The sequence below is a fragment of the Myotis davidii genome, unplaced genomic scaffold (genome assembly GCF_000327345.1).
Source record: "Myotis davidii unplaced genomic scaffold, ASM32734v1 scaffold123, whole genome shotgun sequence".
In the NCBI taxonomy this organism is placed as follows: domain Eukaryota; kingdom Metazoa; phylum Chordata; class Mammalia; order Chiroptera; family Vespertilionidae; genus Myotis; species Myotis davidii.
In genome coordinates, this window is record NW_006295391.1 from 1558952 (window position 1) to 1574997 (window position 16046).

The 16046-nt window shown below is 39.4% G+C and overlaps 1 protein-coding gene across 2 annotated transcripts in view; it reads left to right on the top strand.

Annotated features, from left to right (window-relative positions):
- Positions 1-72: 72 nt before the first annotated feature.
- ZMAT3 (zinc finger, matrin-type 3) overlaps positions 73-16046 on the top strand; it is a 37445-nt gene continuing 21471 nt past the window's right edge. The window contains exons 1-2 of one of the 2 annotated variants that reach the window (XM_006770028.2): positions 73-223; positions 3936-4266. In XM_006770028.2, the coding sequence (XP_006770091.1) occupies positions 3997-4266 (270 nt within the window). In that variant the 5' untranslated portion in view covers positions 73-223; positions 3936-3996. The remainder of the gene's footprint in view (positions 224-3935; positions 4267-16046) is intronic. The other variant, XM_006770027.2, reaches the window with a different exon arrangement.

Below are 16046 nucleotides of genomic sequence, written 5' to 3' on the forward strand. Positions count from 1 at the left end.
CGACCCCGGGAGCCGGGCGACTCGGGGTCCTGCGGGCTGCGGGCTCTCCACCTGCCCTCCGCGGGAGAGGCGTGCGCTGCGTTTATTTATCGGGTTGTTTTTGAGCCTCTCACGTGCTCTGTTTGGACGAGCGGGGCGTGCAGCCGCCTGGCTCTCGCGCCGGCCCCCGCCTCGTGGGAGACCGGGATTCCATCTTTCGTGATGGCATCCTTAAGGGATCGGGGTGCGTGTGTGCGCGCTCGGGTGCCTGCATGCACGGTGGGGATGGAAGGTCTATGTGGGCGATGCTGAGGCATATGTAGCTTTGACTCAAATATGCCCACGGGGCCCTAGGATGAGGCACCGTCACTGCCGAGACTGGCGAGCGTCCGCCAGTCCACCAAGGCCTCTTCTCCCCCAGGTTCTTGCGTTCTTGTGAGGCTTCCTAATAGGATGTACCTTGCCTCCGCTGATTATTTTTCTGTTTCTCTCCCAGCCCTGGCTGCGTTCTGCTGACCTCCAAAGAATGCTCACCGTCTTTCCCTCGTATCCAGAATTCCCAATTAGAGACTTTCCTAGTTTGCGGAGGTGCCAGGAACCTGTTCCTTTATACTGTGGTCTTGCCTCCGCAGCTTTCTCCAAACAATAAAGTGGTTAGCTGTGAAACAGTTTGTGAAGAGTAGGCCCCAGGCCAATCATGAGAACTATTATATGATCATTCATTCCCCTTCTGTAAACTGGGTCCACCGGGAAGCTTTGATTTTCTTTATTGTCCCTATACCCCCTTCCAAACCGGGACATTAACTACCATAAATCCTTCATTTATGCCACCTTAAGCGTCACATTGAATGGCTTTTATGATCTGAGGAATATTTTATTTACATCAGCCATCAAGTTGGTTTCTTTCAATCGCATGCAGTAGGTTAATGGATCTGAGTCACATCGCTTTGGTCTCTCTATAACCCACCATTCATGCTTTCACCGAAGGCTTGATTGTATTTCTTTTAGATTTATACTTTATGCTAATTTTCATTTGCCATTGTAGTAACACTTGATGTAATTGTCATGCATTCTGTTTGGAAGTTGACATTATCATTTTGATTGTTGACTATTACAAGAAATAATTTTGGTTAAATAATAGCTATTCCTTAAACCTTATAAAGATAAAATGCAATAATGGGTAAGTCTGCTAGTATACTTGGTGAGCATTTAATTCGGGAGATTTTATCAGCTCTGGATACAGGTCTCTTGTACTTCTGTGCTTTGAGAAGGGCCTTTGATGGAAATCTGTAGGCAACTAGGGGAGACTTGTGCCCAAATTTCCTCAAGTGGGAGTGAGCTTCCATAAAACTAGTCCAGGCATGTCTAAACAATTTATAGCATTTGCTTTTCTGTTTATTTTACTGATTTCCTTTATCCAGATGTTTTGACACCCTCCTTCACCATTTCTCTTCTGAACTGGCAACTTGTTTGTGGCAATTTGGTACTACCGTGTCTCTGTACACGTAGTATGTGTAGTCTTTTAATATCATGAATTATAATTAGGTAGTTAACCTTTCTGAAAATGAGGTCTTTGTCTCCTTAGTTTTCCTTTTAAAAATGCCCATATATCTTATCTTTGCTTTCTGAATGTCTTTCCTTGATTTAATTAAGAGGAATAATATGATTCTAGAGAACCTGACTTTTTAAGTGTTCTAAATCTATATTGCTTTTCTTTTTTTTGGTAATCCTTACCCGAGGATATTTTTCCATTGATTATTTTTAGAGAGTATGGGAGGGAGGGGGAGAGACTGAGAGAAACACCCATCTCAGAAAGACATCGATTGATTGCCTCCTGCAGGCACCCAGGCGGGGGCTGGGGATTGAGTTTGCAGCCAAGGTACAAACCAGAATTGAACCCGGGACCCTTCAGTCTGTGGGCTGACACTGTATCCACTGAACAAAACCAGTAAGGGCTGTATTGCGTTTCTTTATGTTCCCAGAGATATGGACAGTATATTTCTGCTTAAGAATAAAATAACATTATTTTTTTAAATGTTGTGATTAATGAGAAATATTGTTAAATACTATGACTAATAATTTATGTACTTCGCTCTTAAGTACATTCTTTCCCCATTGCATTGTTATTTTTTGCTGCTCCAAGACCCTGACTTTAGTAAAAGGTTGTTACTTGATTGCAGTTTCCACATGTGCATACTTATTAAATATGCTAATGGAGACTTTTTAACTTTTCGAAACTTAGTTAATTTTCGTAGATCTGTCATTGTCATAAAATGTACATATTTCTATTGCAGCTGGCAACTTTCAGCAGTTTAAATTAGCCATATTCCAAGAAAGGAGATTTTTAATAATAATGAGAGAGTGGAAGGAATAGTGAATTTTGAAATAGAGATTTTTAATTTGGGTTAGAATCATGGAAACTCAAAGTGAATACTGTAGTTTATTTTGAGATACTCAGGATTAGAAGGTGCCATCTGGGTAGGAGGCAAGAGAAATCATGGATAAAATGGAAGAGGGATTGGAACATATTGAGCCTTTACTGAGGGAAACAGAATAGAGACTATCAGTCATTTAATAAGAAGGGGAAAAGAAAATGGAAAGACTGGGGAACCTGAGTTATATTGGGGCTGTGGTATTGTGATCCACTACTTCATTGCACCTTTACTTGATGCATTATTTTGTGCAGGTACTTTACCTATAGAGGGAGAGAAAATATTCTCAGAGGGGACTCATGAATGTAGTCTAAGGCTATATGAAGTGAGGTCCTAAATCCAAGGGCCTGCAGAAGCAGGCAAGTAACATGAGTACAGGCAGCAGGCTGAGTCGGGGCTGAGGCGGCCTGGAGAAGGCAGGCGTGGCTGCCAGGGACACTGCACTTTCAGCACTAAGTACTGTTGCTGCCCAGGTAGGACCATGTGCCAAGTGTTGCCAAATTGTCCTTTTATCAAGAGAAGCCACTGCCCTAGCCAGTGTGGCTCACAGTTGATTGGAGTGTCATCTTGTGCACCGTAGGGTGGTGGGTTGGATTCCCAGTCAGGGCACACACCCAGGTTGTGGGTTTAATCCTCATTGGGGGCCGTTGAGTGGCAATCCACCGATGTTCCTCCCTCACATCCATGTTTCTCTCTCCCTCTCCATTCCTCTCAAAAAAAAAAAAAAAAAAAAAAAAAAAAAGAAAGAAAAATAAAAGAGAGAAGCCATGAGTATCTTGATTTGTTGATGACCAATTCAATTTAAAAAATGAAAGCAAAACAAAACTGTATATTCCAAGCAGAGCATATCTGTGGCTGCATGCCCTACAGGCTGTCTGCAACCTCTGCTGCGAGGAATCATTGGCTCAACTCTTCAAGTATTAGTAGTTGATCAGAAGGTACACTTTTCCCCCCAGAAGGTACACTTTTATTTATTTTTGTCACATGGTAACTCCGAGTTATTCCTAGAGTTCCTTGATATTTTAGCTAGTTCTAGAGATGTGTTAAGGACTCTTTATTTCATTTTTTTTTATATGTAATTTGGATGAAAGACTAGTTTGGATGGAAAGTAGACATTTGCTCAGGTTCTTAGCCAGTGGAATTTTGTCTATGCATGATTATCAAGAGTGTTTAAGTGTAAGTGTGCCTGAGGGAAGGGGTGTGGACTAGGTGACCTTTGATGTCCATGTCAGCCATGTGATTTTTAGATTTAATTAGTCATGGATGCAGTGCTATTAATGTTCAAGGGCCAGAGGGACCGCCGTTGGAGCTGTGCCAAGCAAAGCCACGCCAGATCTATAAACCTGTTTTCAGTGGAAGAGCATTGTGTCAGTGGGGACTAACAGAAGGGAAGTCTGCTAGATGAGGCCAAGTCCCGGAGAAGGGATAGAGAAGTAGAGGAAGGGGTCAGGTGGTGTGGTCATTTACGTGTCCTAGTGCAGATGTCATGTTTTTAAGTGAGTATGCTTTTTGCTTTTGTTTCAGGTTTGGAGACGTAACTTCTCCGCGCGCGCGCATCGGATTATGCCCAGGGCTTTTCTACCCAATGATCCTCTTGCAACACGCCGGGCTGCCTCTGCCTAAGCGGCCCCCATCCTCTCCTCCTATGTCAGTGGCCGCCAGGTCTACAGGGACCTTGCAGCATCCACCGCAGAGGCCTTTTGTGCAGGAGGCTTCCTTACCGCTGGCAGGGGAAGAAGAGTTACCAAAGGCAGGGGAGCAAGACCCTACCCTGGAGGATCTGTGTAAGCCCCTTTACTGCAAACTCTGCAATGTCACCTTGAACTCAGCGCAGCAAGCCCAGGCTCATTATCAGGTAAGGGAAGAAAAGAAAATCCGGCATTCAGTGGGCGAGCATTTGAGGGCTGTGCCCACTTCAGAGTTAATCAAGGTGGCTTAGTGAACAACTAAGTACATATTAGCTTGTTTGACTAAAAGTATAACGTTCCTACTTTGAAAGAAAGCATAGTTTTTTCATAAAATGGGGCCTTAGCCTCCTCTACGTAGCGGTGTGATAGCTTACCTGTTGTAAGCAAATGTGTACCATGCCGTCTCTGTTGGTGAACAAGCCTGTGATCCTCGGGAGAACAAGTATTTGTTATCAGTGGTTGGCAAACTGCGGCTCGGCAGCCACATGTGGCTCTTTGGCCCCTTCAGTGTGGCTCTTCCACAAAATACCAGCTCTTCCACAAAATACCAATTTCTGCGCATGGGCCTCGAAGTTTCAATCGCACTGTACGTGCACGCCCGCACGTGGTATTTTGTGGAAGAGCCACACTGAAGGGGCCAAAGAGCCGCATGTGGGGCCGTGGTTGCCGACCACGGTGTTACATGATGTACCAAAACTCAATTTGGTGTCAAAATTGCTTGGAAGAATCCGTCTTATAAATACTCCCTTCCAGCTAGTACAATTTGCATTGGTTCAAGCTTATCTCTATGAATCGTATGCTTTTCCCTTTTAACCCCTGACTCTTCTTATAAATCCTGTCCCTGCTGAGGACAACACAGGTATCGTCTGTAGTGAGGACAAAATGACGTTTGAGTATTGAGCCTCACCCTTCACTTATAAGAAGCATACTCTGCTTTCCTTTAGCCTGTCAGTGTGAACTGATAATCATTTCTAAGACTTAAAGCTTTCACCTCTGTGTAGCATAGCTAGTGGAAAAGACGGTTTTAAAGGACAAATAGAAAATTAAATTTAGGCTAGAAAGACAGGTTACAATACCTCTTTCTATTCTAGATTGTTACCTGTTTAAAATAATACAGTTTCCTTTATTGGAGAAAAGAGACCTGAGGCAATTGAGGCCAAATGCTACTGAATGGAAAGATGTCTTCTGGGTCGTCACTGATTTGACTGTTTGTTCTCTCCATGAATATTTGCAGTAATAAGTCCATCTGGTAGAAAGATGACTTACACAGGCATTTTTTCCCTATCGTGCCACTATAACTTTTTCCAACTTCAAGTTTTTTACTCTGTGTGTAAGCCTTCGTTTTGTTTTGATCCTAAAGACGGATGATTGTGTCACCTTGTGACTGCATCGCTATTTTGATGGTGTGTTGTTTTCTCAGGTATAATATGTTGCTTCCCTGGAGTTATTTTTGTTTGGGTTTGTTTTTCCCTCAGGTGCAGAGTGTTGAGTTAATTAGATTTCTCAGATCTCGGCACATGTCATCATTGGTTCATAAAGACATCTTCTGGTTTTATAATTATAATAGAGGCCCAGTGCACAACATTCATGCACCGGGATGGGGGGAGGTCCCTCAGCCCTGCCTGCACCCTCTCGCAGTCCGGGACCCCTCTGGGGATGTCTGCCAAGGGGTCCTTAGCATTGCTGTGGAGGCGGGAGAGGCTCCCACCACCGCCACTCCACTCACCAGCTGTGAGCCTGGCTTCTAGCGCACTGACCACTAGGGGGCAGCTCCTGTGTTGAGCATCTGCCTCCTGGTGGTCAGTGCGCATCATAGCGACCTGAAGTTCCACCGTTAGGTCGATTTGCATACTAGGATTTTATTATATAGGATTTTTTCCCCTTGCCCCAATCCCCGCTCTCATTCCCTCTGTGTGCCAGTTCCCACCACCTTGATTTGATACAGGGTCTTCCTTTGCCTGTTTTATCATTCAAGTGGAGTCTGTTAGGATGATCCATCTAAAACCTAAAATTCAGTGTTAGTTTTCCTCTTCATTCATTCTGGGGGATTGTTCAGTTTATAGCCTAAGACTTACTTTGAAAAATCAAACCTGGGTTTTAAACTTTTGAATTTTAGCTGTAAAAGTCCCTACTAAATCATTAACTTGGAAGCAAAACCCAAGCCTTTAAAGAAGACTTGTTCACTTTTATGAGGGAAAACTCTTGAACAGTGTGTCATTTAACCTGTGTGCATGGATTATACCTATACCTCCCGCCTTTCCCCCCCTCCTAATATCATTTTGTATCTCTGTAGACAGTAATGGATGCTTCTGAGATCAGTTTGAGCAGGGTCATTGAATTATAAGGTTTAAAGTTGGTAAACAGAATCAGCATTTAATCAGTTTTTTTAAAAATTTAGTCTATATTTGTATAGTGTGCTCTGAACTTTTTAGTTGACAACATTAGTGATTATATGTAATTGCAGCTCTGTCAGTCATACAGTGAATACATAAATTAGAAAACGTAGGAAAAAGGAAGTATAATTTTGGTAAATTTCTCAATAATCAGAATTATGAAGTAGAAAAGTTGGAAGAGAAAGGACAGACTATCACAGAGGACAATTTAAGCAGTCAAGAACTAGAGTTAACATAAAGAAGTAGCAAGTAGAATCTAATAGAAAATGAAAAGTTTGTGTGTAATACTAGCATGTTTCTAAGAGTGTAGAAGCAAAGATTTGAAAGAAACCAATGTTATTGGTATTTCTTAAAGAGGGAAATATTTTTTAGAGAGACAAGGCGAGCAGTTAATATATAAAAGTGCAGAGCAAGTTCATTAGGAGAGCAGAAAAGAAAGCTAATCTTAGAAGTAAGATCTGGATTTCAACAAGACAGAAATGCTCAAGACGAGAGAATGTGGATCAAAGAGAATCAGAATAATAAACAGAGCATGGGTGAATCAACATAGAAGGAAAGCATAGAAATGTTAGCTGGAAAGATGCGTCAAAGGCTACACAAAAGGTATGACAAACTGGCAGTGATTATTAAAGGTCCCATTTAACATTTCTTGTAATACTGGTTTGGTGGTGATGAACTCCTTCAGCTTTTTCTTGTCTGGGAAGCTGTTTATCTGCGCTTTGATTCTAAATGATAGTTTTGGTGGGAAGAGTAATTTTGGTTGTAGGTCCTTGCTTTTCATCACTTTGAATATTTTGTGCCAATCCCTTCTGTCCTGTAAAGTTGCTGCTGAGAAATCAGTTGACAGTCTCCTGAGAGCTCCCTTGTAGGTAACTGCTTTTCTTTTCTCTTCTTTTTTTTTATTGCTTAAAGTATTACAAAGAGTATTTTCTTTTTGCTGCCTTTAGGATTCTCTCTTTGTCTTTAAACTTTGACATTTTATTTATAGTGTGTCTTGGTGTGGACCTCTTTGAGTTTCTTGTTTGGGACACTCTGTGCTTCCTGAACTTCTATGTCTATTTCCTTTACCAAATCAGGGAAGTTTTCTGTCATTATTTTTAAAAATAAGATTTCAATTTCTTGTTGTCTCTATTCTCCTTCTGGTATCCCTTTGATTTGAATGTTGTTACACTTGATGGTGTCCCAGAGGTCACTTAAAGTATCTTCATTTTTTTGGACTCTTTTTTCTTTTCTTCTTATTGGATGTTTTCTGCTATCTTGCCTTCCAAATATCTGATTTGATCCTCTGCGCCTTCTAATCGGCTGTTGATTCCATCTAATGTATACTTCATTTCAGTTGTTCTATTCGTCATTTCTGACTAGTTCTTTTAAGAAGCAGAAAAAAAATATGAATAAGAAAATATCACAAAGAAAAAAGAATTCTCACTAACAAAGGCCCACACATAATAAAAGCAATTGATCAACCAACACTAAAGCTAGTGCAAAGGTTAAAAGGTCAAAAATGTAGGAAGATAATGTGTAATTACAACAGTAAATTAAGGGATACTCAAAACATACTAGTAGTATACACAAAAGAAGTAAAAAATAATGACAAAAACATAAATATGGGACAAGTAAAAATGGTAGTGATTATGGAATGTATTTGAATTTAACAACCATCAACTTAAAATAGACTGCTATAAGCATAGCATGGTACATATGAATCACATGGTAACCACAAAGCAAACATCCACAAGAGATATACAAGGAATCCAAACACAATACTACTGAAAGCCAACAACATACAAAAGAAGAGTGTAAGATAATAAGAGAGGAATAGCGAAGAACCACAGAAACAATTAAAACAGCCTGGCTGGTGTGGCTCAGTGTTGAGCATCGACCTATGAACCAAGAGGTCCCTGGTTTGATTCCTGGTCAGAGCACATGCCCGGGTTGCAGGCTTAATCCTCAGTAGGGTCGTATATGAGGCAGCCAATTAATATTTCTCTCTCGTCGATGTTTCTATGTCTCCATCCCTCTCCCTTCCTCTCTCTCTAAAATCAATAAAAATGAAAAATAAAAAACAATAAAATGGCAGTAACTACATACCTATCTATAATTTATTTATATATAAATGCATTAAATGTTCCAGTCAAAAGACAAATGGGTAAAGAAGATGTGGTATATGGAATATTAGCCATGAAAAAGAATGAAGTTCTTACTATTTGTAACAACATGGACCTAGAAGGTAAAGGTCAGGGGAAATAAAGTCAGACAGAGAAAGACAAGTACTGTCTGGTTTCACTTATATGTGGAATCTAAAACAAACAAACAAAACAAAACAAACTCATAGATACAGAGAACAAGCTTATGGTTGCCAGATGGGTGGGCAGGGTTGGGGAGCTGGGTGGTAAAAGTGAAGGGACTAAGAAGTACAATTTGGCAGTTACAACATAGTCATGGGGATGTTAAGTACAGCATAGCGAACATAATAATATTGTAATAATTATACATGGTGTCAGGTGAGTATAAGACTTATCTGGGGGAACACTTTGTAAGGTATATAGATGTCTAACCACTGTGTTATACACCTGAAACTAATATTATAAAATGTCAACTGTAATTTAAAAATAAGAAAATCAACTGAAAAAATAAACAGGCAGTGATTAAAAAAGACTCCTAAAGGCAAGAGTAAGACCAATGAGTAAGGCTTACCAGAACCTGGAATAGGCAGAATGCAGTGGTTGTGGGCTAATAGAATAAGGTGGGTTGATGAGATGATGAAAGTGAAGTTTTATTTCCACTTTAAAAACCTTCTTTGTAATTTTTAATATAGAGTTGTCCCAAGACTGCAATTCATTATTTCAGTTATGTGTGAGATGAAAGGGGTCAGTGGTGGTAGCCTGTTTAAGACGCCAGGCATACATCACTGTGATTTGGGATGTGCTAAATCACTGTGCTCACATTACCCAAAACATTCTAGTTAGTTGATGCCACTGTTGAAATCACAAAGTTTCAAATTGCCCAGGGTATTGTAAACAATCCGCAGTCTGGTTTGAACAGTGTTACACTAAAGTCCGGATTGTATCATGTTCCAGTAACAGTGGAAACTGCTCAATAAGTACTTCCCCTGAAGCTCACCACCGTCTCTCCCTGGCATGCTGGTGTTCCCCGGCTGGGGCTGCCTTAGCAGTACCCATGTGTGTCTGTCATCACCACAGATTTAGTTTTATTTCCAGAACTTTTTAAACCGGTCAGTCTGCTTCAAAATACCCTTAGCTGTCCTTTTCTTTTTAATAAGGTTACCTATTTTTGCAGTCCCAAAATTATGGCTTTAGTTATATCTTAATTTAAAATAAAACCTTTGGAGGAAACACATGTCTTTATTATATTAAAATCTGTAGGCTCCAGATTACTTAAGGCAGGTCTGGTATGGAGTAACACAACACTTTCAGCAGCATAAAAACATGGACAAAGAACCACTTTAGACTGGAAGGTCATTAACAAAAATTTTAAGAAAGCAAAAAGCATGGGTAAATTTTGCTAAGGCATCCGCAGTTTAAAAGAAAGCCAGCTAATTTCTCTGCTAATTTGCATATTCATTTCAAAAAGTACTAGTTACTCAAAGTACATTTCTAAAATTTGTCATAAACATCGACTTCTATTTGTAATGTTTGGTAGCCAAATGACCTGTTGTTTTAGGTTCATTAGAAAGAAAGAACACAGTTAAAAAAGTAGTTCTAGCATTATGGTGCTGAGTGTAGCGCTCATAATTCATAATTCAGGGAGTGTAATTAGATGTTACCCCCAAATTTAAAGTACTGATTTTGGCACATACATATTAACGTTGATCACTCAGGTTTAGGTGGCATGCTCTGCAACTTTAATCTCACCTAGTTTTTATGTTTTAAAATTTCTCCTATCTGATTGTTCTCTAAATGAACTTGCAGAGGACTGAGATGGTCAAAATACACTTCGTTCGGGGACAGAAGCTCTCTCTGACCATGCTGTTAGCTGGTCTCACCAGCCTCCTGCCTGCCATCCCAATCCACCCCTACCTCTTTTCTTATTTCTAAATAATAGCTAGCCTTTCTTCCAGACAAGGGTGATTTGTACTCTGTACTCTGTATTTCATCACCTGTCATCACTTTTCCACCTTGATCAAATTAAAAGCAGGCTTAAGCTTTTTTCTGTATACATAAAATAGCAACAGCAACCTTCCCTTTCCTTTTAGTGTCTCCTGTTAGCTTCCTCTCTCTTCTTCCCTCCCATCCTTAGAGCTCTGCCGGGTATAATTGTCCTCTGTGGGTCTTCATTTCCCTTTCGTTCCCCAGCCCACTGCACTCCGGTTTCCATTCCAGTATTCTAATGAAATGGCCCCTTCTAGCCAAATCTAGCTCATTTTCACCTGACCTCTTTGTAGCATTTGCCACTGGTAATTTGCCTCCTTACAATTCTTATTTCACTCAAAATAACACCTGTAGATCAAAGCACTTCTAATGAAAAGCTGTAATCATGTCCTTTCCCTTTCTCACCCATCCCCTACCTTTTCTTCCCTAGTCTCCTTTCTACCTCCCATCTTGGGTTGACTGTAGTGTTAGTTTGACACTGTCAAGGTTGATCACATTTTTAGTTGCTCTGTTGGTAGGTTGATTTTTCTTGCTCTGTTGGTAGGTTGATTCCAATTGTTGAACATCCACGTTCAGCTTTTGTATTAATAACAGTAGGGAGATACTGTTCTCTATGAAGCCGTTTCCTACTCTGTGTTTCCAATGTTATGATTCTGTTAAATGAAAATGTTCACAGTCTAGCTTGAGCCACACACTAGCCAGAAAAAGGACCAGGTGCTAGGGGTAAGCAGTCTACACCACTTGTAGCAGGGCTAGATGGAGAAGACAGTGTGACCACCATTCTGGGTTTGAAGGGGCTGTTTCACACAATGAATTCGGGGAAGAAAAATGTCAGTTGAAGTTACACTGGCTGTAGATAAAGGGGGTGGGAGAGGGTGAAGTGGTGCTAGTTCTGGGATAAGTACGTAGACCATAAGGAAGAGTGTTTGCTCTTCTTGGGTTGGTGGTAGGCAAGTCTGTAAAGTTCACATGTAGGCAAGAAGCCAAGGTACCTAGTGGTTGGTGGTGCCTGGCTGTCCTCTTTAAATAATTGTGGAAATAGCCACCAGGATGTTAATTCTAATTTTCAATATGCACTCAGAAATGTAAGTCGTCTTGTGTGGGTTTTAGCCTACAGCTATTAACTGATTGGCCTTTCCTCTCTTCTTTCCACCCACTGACCTGCTGTAATTTAAATTAAGGCATCATAGAATTTTTTTCTTGTCAATTTCATGCTCCTCGAAAGAGATGTTCGGACGGATAATCCTTTCTTGAATGCCACCAGTTGCTCAAAATCTATTTTGGTTTACTTCCTATGTGGATTATAACTTGGAAATAGTCTTTTTTTTTCCTTGAGTTTCTGATACTTTTTTAAAAATAGGGAGAAGAATCTTACGCCTTTTTTAGAGTTTAATGTGAAGGAGAGTTTATTAGTGAAGCAGTGAGACAGAGAGTGGCTAGACCACAGACAGGGTAGTTGAATCTTATGCCTTTTGAAAAAACCATTTACTAGCTTTATGATATATATATTTTTATTGCTTACAATCCATTTCGTTTGTCGTCATGAAACCCACTGATTTTCTGTTCTTATTTGGACTAGTTTCACATTTGGATTATGACTTGTGTAGCTTTCTGCATTTCCTAGAGTTTGTCATTGCCTTTCTTTTTTTTCCTTTTTGTTCTTACACAATATATCATTACCATATCCTCATTTTCCCCTTCAAACTCTCAATCACGCTGTCTATTGTGTGGAATGCCCTTTTATTACCAGCCTTTCTACTTGCTCCATTTTCAATTGGTTGCCCTCTGATTTGCTGCGTGGCCCTCAATTTTGGACTTGTCTTCCTTGCTCTCTCACTTGGGCTACTCTTTTCTAAATAGACATGTATGTGGTTTTTTAAAAATCTTATTTTGTTTGAGTACATCTTTACATTACAGAGGAAGAAGGAATAAATATAAATGTATTACAACACATTTCTTTAAAAATAAAATGAGGGAGTACTTGGGAAATAAATTTTTCTGAGCCCTTGTATATCTGAAATGTTTGCATTGTGCCTTTATATTTGACAAATTTGTGGGTGACCTACTTTAATTTTGGTTCTTTCTTTTTTTCTCTTTTTCTTTCTTTCTTTTTTCTGGGAGCTTTTAGTCTCTCCTTTTTATCCTTGTTACCTTGAATTTCACAGTGATAGATGTGTCTAGGTCTGGATCTTCTTTCATTGGTCCTGGTTAGAATTAGTAGATCCTGTCAGTTTGCCTACTCCTCTTTCTCTTGAGCTGTGGGGAATTTCCTTTGATACTGTTTCTTCAATAATATTCTTCTCTATATCTTCTCTCTTTTTCCAGGTAATTCTATTAGGCCTATCTTGGACTAGCAGGGTGGATTCTTTGTATTGCTTATCTCTTCTCTCTTTTATCATTCCTTGATTTCTTTTTTTTAAATTTTCTGAGAGGTATTCTAGAATTCTAACCCTGTATTGATTTTTAAAAATTTTGGACACTCATATCTTTAATATTAAAGAATCTCTTGATTTCTTATTGTTACATTTTCTAGCATCTATTTTATAGGATATTAGGTATGAACATGAAATCATGGGCTTGGGGGTCAGATTGTAGTCTTACTACTTACTAGATGTATAATATTGGAAATATCTCTTAACTTCTCTATGCCTCATGAAAAGATGGTGACGATAATGAGTTAGTATGTGTAAGACATTGAGAACAGAATGTTCTGGTGCCTGAGACACTCTTTAATACAGTTGAGTTGTCCTGGGGTCAGGTGGAGCATGATGGCATGGGCTCTGGAGCCAGATTGTCCCCAGCTCTGCCATCTACTTGTGGTTTTGGGCAAGTTTTGTTTTATTGACTTTTTAGTTTGAGTAACTTTTAACTTACAAACTAGTTCCAAAAATAGTACAAAAAATTCATGCAGGCACCTCCCCCAATTCCCCAATTATCAAAATCAGGAAATTAACACTGAAAACAATATTATGTAATCTACAGACTATTCACATTTCACCAGTTACCTACTGATGTCCTTTTTCTGGTTCCAGGGATCCAAACCAGGATGAAATTTTACATGTAGTTATTATATCTCCTTTAATCAGGACAGGTTTAGTTTTTCTTTCCTTTTTATGTTCTGAGTTTTCTTATGATTAAATTTAGGTTATGTGTGTGTGTTTTCCCCCAAAATACCACAGAAGTTATATTTATTGTGTCCTTCCCAATGCATCATATCAGGAGGGACATACGTGTATATTTTGTATCACTGGTGCTGTTGACTTTGATCACTGGGTGAGGGAGGGGGTGCCTGCCAGGGTTCTCCTTTGTAAAGTTACCATTTTTTTTGTCTTGTGCTTTTGTCATATGGGGAGATACTTTAAGACTATGCAGATGTCTTATTTCTCATCATATTTTTACTCAGTGATTTTAGCATTTATTGACTGATGCTATTCTAACTTTCATCTGTTCTTAATGTTTACCTTCTTTGATAGTGAGAAATCTGGGTTTATCCACAAAACACTTTAAGGCACCCTCCCTTCCTCTGTCCTGCTCTCCCTCTCTCTCTCCCTCCCTCAGTTCACATCAATATCCCTGTGAAAAACAAACCTACCAACCAGATATCTGGTAAACTTTTTGGACAATTTTAGACAAATTTGGACAGTTATATTTTTAAATATTAGTTCCGCTTGATTGTTTTGTTTTACTTCTTCAGAGACTCCAGTTTTACATAAATTATTCCTTCTTTACTTGTCTTTTATATCCTCTCTGACCCTTTAAATTTTTTCTTGTTATTTTTATTTTTCTGAGTCTTTTTTGTTTTTCTTCTATGACCGTTATTACATTTTCATCTATGTTTACTCTTCTCTGGTGCTTGTGTTTATTCCTTATTTTTTGATATGATTATCTTACTCTTCTTCCTGAGTTTAATTACCCTTCTTTTAATTTTCACTATGTTTTGCCTATTTTTCTTTGTACATGTTGAATATCTGATTCAAAGTGATTTTTAACATACCCAAGTTCTTGTTTATAGAAGAAAACCATTAAGAAAACACTCCATTCTTTAATATATTTAATTCAATTTGGAGTGTTTTCTTAATGGTTTTCTTCTATTTTATGTTTTTTTTGGGGGGGTTTCATTTGCTCAGATGTGTTGATTTTTTTGTTAGTGATTTTATGTAGACTTGATTAGTTTTCATGTGTTCATTTTTTGGATTTTGGGTGGCTTATGAGATCCTTAATTCATTGGAAATCTCTTCTGTCACTGCAGCAAATCTAGTTCCTTAATAACTTAATTTTGTGTGTGTGTGTGTGTGTGTGTGTGTGTGTGTGTGTTTTCAAGGGAGGGTTTATATGTCCTCTGATTTTTGTTTTGCTCTTTTTGTTTTGCAGGATGCTAGGTTTTCCTGTTTTGTTTCTTTTCCAACTTACTTCCCAGTAGCCAAAGGGTGTCCTTCACTCCCTTCCTTTTTGCCCCTTTCTCCTCCAGAGCCACTTGGATGAAGCCACTTCAGATCATGTGTACATCAAAGTTCCTTTCCTGTGGTCAATGCCTGGGTCTTGCTTTAGTGTCTACAAACTCATGGGCCTTACTTTTTCTGGTGGTAGTTATAAACCCATTTTGTTCCGCTAGGCCCCTCTTCTCTCTTTCTTGCAGTTTTTGTCAGGCTGTTCTTGCTTACTGTGGAGACTTATGCAAGGAGCACAAGTGATTGCTCACTGGATTTGATGTTTTTTCTTTTTTGCCTACAGTTATTTTGAAGTCTGAACATTCTGTGGTGTCTACTTATGTGGAGCACATGATTGTTGTGTAGTTTATTTGTTTTTCTTGCCGTTCTTCATAGAAGATATGTGGAGAGATGTACATCTAGGCAGCCTACCTATCTGGAAGCTCTTGGCAAGTTTTTAACTCTCTGAGCTTCGTTTCCTCACATGTAAAATGGGAATAATAATTATACCAAAATAATCGAGATTTCACAAAGGTTAAATAAGAGAATATTTATGAATTGTTTAGAACAATGTAATTCACATTAAGTGCTCAACAACTTGTAGTTGCTAATATTATCATTATGTTATGGATGCAGTGTCAGCTAGAATGGTACTGTGGATACTACTATGAAAATAAAATAACTGATACTGTCTAAGTACTGTGCACCTCAGTACTGTGCACCCCTCTTAGTCCTGTGCACCTCCTCTTCTGCCTTTTCATGGATTGTGCTCTTGCAGCCATGCTTTCGCTTCTGCATCATCTGTGGGGGTTTTTCTGACTTCCTCTTGTTGTCATGCAAAGTAGACTAAAGACAACTTATCTTTTTTCTCTCTCTTTATTGATTAAGGTATTACATATGTGTCCTTATCCCCCCGTTTCCCCCACTCCCCCCACTCATACCCTCACTCCCCTGGTGTCTGTGTCCATTGGTTAGGCTTATATGCATGCATACAAGTCCTTTGGTTGATCTCTCCCCC